The sequence below is a fragment of the Pyxicephalus adspersus genome, chromosome 8 (assembly GCF_032062135.1).
Source record: "Pyxicephalus adspersus chromosome 8, UCB_Pads_2.0, whole genome shotgun sequence".
Taxonomy (NCBI): domain Eukaryota; kingdom Metazoa; phylum Chordata; class Amphibia; order Anura; family Pyxicephalidae; genus Pyxicephalus; species Pyxicephalus adspersus.
Window position 1 is genome coordinate 67,293,133 of NC_092865.1, and position 6,181 is coordinate 67,299,313.

Here is a 6,181-nt window from a genome sequence, read left to right on the forward strand (position 1 = left end):
TGCATTTATCTTAGAAAAAATGATTAGTGGATAGATTTAACTCCCACACCAATATAACTTTAGATCTAAAAAAAGATTTCATCAGATACATTTTTTGGGTCTGATGATAAGTGATAGTAAATGGCCTAAAACTTAAAGCGTACCTAAATTCAGAGTTTTCACTTTACATAAAAGGTTACACAACCCTTTAATGTAAAAAGCAAAAATTATGTTTTTGTTTAGGTGCAACAGCCTTTAAAAAAAAAAGTGCAGTACCTCCCCCTAATTCTTGATTGCCTAGACAATCGAGAATGGATGGGAGCGCAAAGCCTACGTCACCTACCTACTTCACACATCCCGGTAGGCTCTTTAGTGCTCCTTCTGCGCATGCCTGAGCATCTTTGGCATGAGCAGAAGGAGCCTTTGTGTGAAGGGAAAAAATTAAGATCCACAATTTGTTTTTCAGCCTGGGTTGGGTGGCATAGAAAGAATAGGCAAATATGGCGGCACCCGGAGTGCCAGCCCAAAGACAGATGCTGGGACGACGTGGGACCCGATGGAAGAGACCTCCAGATAGATCGGACTGCCCTGTGGGAATGAAGGTGTTACTCTTTAAGTTGTATCTTGTGTATAAACTGGGTAAACATAGCCGATCAGAATTCCAAACACTTTCTGCCCTAGAAAAGTCATCAGTTGGGAAGAATCGCATGCAAACGTGCAGCCTTTTATGACTTCCAATATATTAAAGTGGCATGTTGATCAGTTTTTTTAAACATAACTGCAGTCTTTATTTTTTTAAGCTGAGTGGGGAGAAATTGTAAGCGAGTGTCAGCCCCTGTAAGTCTTCAGAAATCTCCCAAAATCAGCCGAGTGGTAACTGATAAGTGCCGGCTGGTGCACCTGGCTAAAAGGGGTCGGGGAGAAAACTGCACTGGGTATTAAAAGTTTTAAAGTAAAGTTATCAGAAACTTTTGATCCATGGACCATCCAATTGCCTCAGGGAATCGGGAAGGAATTTTTTTTCTGCCTTCCTCTGGATCAGCTTTGTCCATAGGGTTTTATATCTGGGATATGTTTATTTCCCTAGTGGTTGAACTTGATGGACTTGTGTCTTTTTTCAACCTAATTGTCTATGTAACCGATGGATGTGGATTTTTTAATATGCTAGTTTAGACAGAATAGCTGATTACCTAGCTCTCAAGCATTTGCAGTTCTAGGATCCGCGGATCCAGTCTTGACCAGGACTACTACTGTTCTCCCTGTGTTTTTTTAAGTTTCCACCAACATCTCAGAAACTTTCATTTGGGTAATTAGCTTTTTCTTAAATTATTGGCTTTAGTCGTTACTTATGACATATGACTATGGTGGAGACATGAGATTGTGAGCTCCTACTCCATAGTGACTAAACTATGGCTTTTTAAGCTCTTTGTAATATGTTGGCGCTAGATAAATGACATGTCTTCAAAATCTGCATTTTGTAGATCATTCTCTGTCTAAGCTAGAGATGCATGCACTTTTCTGAAGTTTCCTCTAATTTTATGTCACAGTAGTTTTGCAGGGGGTCTAAATATACCTGCGCAATGCGATAGATCAGGGGTGCCCAACAGGTGGATCACAATCTACTCGCATTGCCTTTGCGATCTACCGGTAGATCGCAGAGCTCTGCCTTTAAAAATAAATTCTACTGTGCACAGGAGTTAAGTCCAAATACTGTTGGTAGATCATTCTGACTTGGTCCTTTTAAAAGTAGCTCGCAAGCCAAAAAAGTTTGGGCACCCCTCCAATAGATGATATCAGGCCCAGGGCCTTCATTAATGTAAAAGTGACCCCAACTCCCTTTCTCTCCTGCAATTCGTCTGTGTTTCAAGGTGCTCAACCGAGAATGTTTTTTGGGTGGCAAGAAATTGTAGGTGGGTGGCAGCTCTTGTATTGTGACCCAACTCATTAGTAAGCAGCCCTGTGGTCCCTGAAAAGTACGGGGTGGTGGGCCCAACTAAAAGGGTCCGGGGAGATCGCTGGTATGGCTATTCAGCTCTTCCAGGGCAGGACTGCATTGTTTGGGGCCCATTTACAACTTAACATTTCTTGTCGGTGCAGCTCAGTCATTCAGAATCACTGCTTATGGACCAAAATTGTAAGTTTAAGGGGTGGCCTTGAAAATGGGCACAGAAACACACCAGTATGATCAATGTCCCTTCTGTAAGTCACTTTTAAAAAATAGGGGACTACTTTAACATATAACTGAATCAATCAGAAAATATCATGTTTGTGTGCAGCAAGGGCTCCCAAGAGGACGCTTGTTGCAAGACTAATTGTGTTTTTGCAACTAATGTTGCTCAAAACTCAATCTTTGTCCTATTCCAGTAGTTCCTTTCACTCTACTCAACAAAGGGTAAATTAAAATGGTTTATATACAATCTATAATGAACACTTGCAGGAAGGCTTTTATTGCACAAGTGTTGTATTTTGTGCAATGAAACAAGCTTCTTGCTTTCTAACATGCAGGGAATAATTGCACCGTCAGCTTTGCAGCATGGGATGGGCGCTGAAACAAAGTAGTGCACATGTGTAATCATAAAATCAACCCTTGCTTGCCAAGCAAGATGCCCGAAGACTTCAGACCTGGAAGTTGATGGCTGCATCTACTATGAGGGTCACGGACATTGTTTTTCTAAAGGTTTATAGGCTTCTATCAATGTAACTAGCATTCAGAGTGAGAAGTTACTAATGGTAGCCACATTAGGCATGAAAATGTTTACTGCTTATTGTAAGCCTGTGTTTTAGCGTTGTTGTTAAATTTTGCTACAAGTATAGGACTCACTGTAGCCTTTACTGATAAATGATATTGTAATTTATAAATAGTGGTTGGGTAATGATCTGTCAGGCAGCAGTCCTGGCCAGAAATAGATGAAACAAAAACCTTGTCCTATCTAGACATTGTCCTTTGGCAACTAACACTGTATTTAAGCGTCTATTTTTCTATAATGCACCTCGAGTTAGGAAATATAAGGATGGATTGGTGGTTGTAAAGCAGAGCGTTCAGTAATCATAGTGAACATAAAAGAAGTCAGTGTCTGCCCACTTGTGTTTAACTCGCATTACTCCAAAATGACTTAAATGTTTAGTGTACCCTAGGAAATGGACACGTGCACACCTGACCAAATATTACGTTTTTCAGGCCACCAACCACAATTGCTTTGTGGTGCAATTTGGACATTTTAAAAAAGTCTGCATTGGTGAATGCTGTGTTTAAGGTTTTCCTAAACATATATTTATTTTTTTTTCTGCCGTGGTTGACTGGTTTTGTTAACATTTGTAACATTGTTTTTTCAGCTTGCTATAACTGCGGCAGAGGTGGCCATATTGCCAAGGACTGCAAGGAGCCGAGAAAGGAGAGGGAGCAGTGCTGCTACAACTGTGGCAAGCCAGGTCACCTTGCCCGTGACTGTGACCATGCTGATGAGCAGAAATGTTATTCCTGTGGAGAGTTTGGTCATATCCAGAAAGACTGCACCAAAGTGAAATGCTACAGGTAATAAAAAACACTTAGAATTTAATGTTTAAACTTGATTTGTTTACTTTTTCGAAGGTGATAATGGTATAATATTTCTTTTTTAGGTGTGGAGAGACTGGCCATGTAGCCATTAACTGCAGCAAGACCAGTGAAGTCAACTGTTACCGCTGCGGGGAGTCAGGGCACCTTGCACGGGAATGCACAATTGAAGCTACAGCTTAAATTTCCTTTGTCGCCCCTCCTTTTTCTGATTGATGGTTGTATTATTTTCTCTGAATCCTCTTCACTGGCCAAAGGTTGGCAGATAGAGCTAGTCCCAGGCCAGTGAGCTTTACTTGACGTGCAAAAGGAGGAAAGGGTGGAAAAAAAAAACGACTTCCTGCATTTAACTACAAAAAAAATGTTTATGTTTAGTTTGGTAGAGGTGTTATGTATAATGCTTTGTTAAAGAACCCCCTTTCCGTGCCACTGGTGAGTTGGGATTAAATGATCGGGAAGAGTTGAGTCAGACTAGTAGACCCTTCTCAGGTTTATGGTAGCACCTGCGCAAGGAGATCCGCTACTGGGAGAGTTTATGAAAACTTCTGCAAATATTTAATTTTGTGGTGGTCTTGTTGTCTGACCTCAGCTATTCGTAACATCAACTACATCTGTATCGGGCTAGGGCAGAGTATTGCGTCAATGTCTGTCAAGTGGCCAAGTCTACAATTCGGTGAGAATGGCCATTGCAATTATGTCGGAGATACAGGTGACAGAAAGATCTGGAATTTTTTTGTTCCTTTTCATGGAAGTAATGAAAATAAAAACCCAGAACATGCATAAATGAATAAAGCAAAGTAAGCTATTCAGGAGCTGCAGAGAAATGTTTTCACAGAAATCAAGATGTTATTTTTGTATACTATATCACTTTAGACAACTGTTTGAGTTTCATTTGCGTGTAATCAGTTTTTAAAGTCAGATGGTTAAAGAAACTGAAGTCCTGGAAAATAGAAATGTAATTTTAAACTATCAATAAAGCTGGAGGAGGAAGGGGAGTTTGCCTAAAGTCTGTTTCCATTCTTTCATTTCTTGTTCACTGCAACAAGCTACTTTTTGTGTTTTATCACTGCTGCCTCTTAATATAACCTTTAAAATGTAATAAACTACTACTGGGGTGAAAAGCTGGTACTTGCTGTATCAGGAGTCTTCCTATCTACTAAACAAGGGGCAGTTCACTGTCCTAAAGACCTGTGAAAGCTTGGGTATAACGAAACAGGTGTAGTGGTCAATGGAAGTTATTAAAACTTCTGGAGAGTTAGTGAGCTGTCAGAGTAAACATTGATGTCTCTGGCCAGTAATGGGAGCAAGTTCCCAATTATTGGTATCGATTTAATAATTGTTCTCCATTACTAGTGTCATTGAAAGCAAAAGTAACCCCCATGGCTAGTTCAGTGTAGTTTGGGACCAATTGGTCTGTGGCATCTTGGGTAGTTGTGCAAATCACTGAAGAGCTTTAGTTAGCTTTCTGTGCAGCATAATTGATCCCTCAATTTAGTATATGGACCAATGGTGAGATGAGGGTGGCAGCTTTTGAGCAGATGTTTGGCTATTTGAAACGTATTGTTTTGGGGTTCCCAGGTTGCTCTTCAGGATATTTAAAGAAACACACAGACATCTTTATGCCAGATTTAAAGCCTTTTGGAAGCTTCTTTAAGTTTAGGTTTACATAAAGTAAAAACTGTTCTATGCAAAGCATTCACTTTTCAGATGAAATTTATAATGATAGAATGAATCAGCGAAAAATAATTGCTCTTTAAATTTAGTATTAAAAAGTCTATCATGGCTGGCTTTCATGTACAGTAAAGCATGACAAGTCTTGTGGATCTGGCAATATTGACCCTGTTTGCCATCTATCTTCATAACGATTGATAATCTGGGTAAGGCCTATTTCAGACCTGCAGTGAGTCACATCATTTTGCTGTGATCTCTACCACTCCTATACAAGTAAACCATACTTTTGCAAACTTTCATGGCAGATTGCAGCACAGTTGCTAAAAACAATGTTTTTGTTGTATTAACTGCTTTTTTTTTTTTCGTTACCCACACTGCAGTTGGTCACCTCCAGGGCCAAAGAAACAGATTGCAGTGTGCCAGGGAGCTGCCAGCCGTGCTTTTTCATAATGTTGAAAGTTTAGGATGGAGGGGGAAACAGGATTTTGTCTTAAGTTTGCCAAAGATCTGGCATGTTCCGAAGATCAACAAATAGCAGCCACCTTTGGTGCTGCAGGTTCTAAATTATCATAGTGATACCTATCTGAAATGAGTACTCTGGACATGACCTCAAACTTTTTCATGCTTTAGTTGCTATTTTTGGTCATTAATAACACTAAGTAGGTATAGATTTAGAATATCTGTTGGCTATTACTGCAATATTTTTTCCATTAGTGAACACACTTTGCCTGTTCTCATGGTGAGAAAGGTTACATGAGGTAGGATATGAAGAGAAAATATACACTTTAAGAGCATTTGGAAGCTGATCCCCCCCAGGCATTCACTTCTACTAAAAAGAAATTAAAAGAAAACTACATTGAGGGATGTAGGTCTTTAACCTTTTGGATTATATCTCTGCAGGATGCAGGTTACCTCGATGACCCCCTTCTACCACCATTCTGTTGTGCAATACAGAATGTTCCTATTTTTAGTAGCTGC

At 39.9% G+C, this 6,181-nt stretch overlaps 1 protein-coding gene across 1 annotated transcript; it reads left to right on the plus strand.

Moving 5' to 3' along the window:
• Positions 1-3,143: 3,143 nt before the first annotated feature.
• Positions 3,144-4,538, plus strand: CNBP (CCHC-type zinc finger nucleic acid binding protein; the record flags this gene model as incomplete). The annotated part of the gene is made up of 2 exons (XM_072421228.1): positions 3,144-3,511; positions 3,598-4,538. Coding segments are annotated over 2 exons (486 nt in total), but the record flags the coding sequence as incomplete, so codon positions are not given.
• Between the last annotated feature and the right edge of the window lie 1,643 nt (positions 4,539-6,181).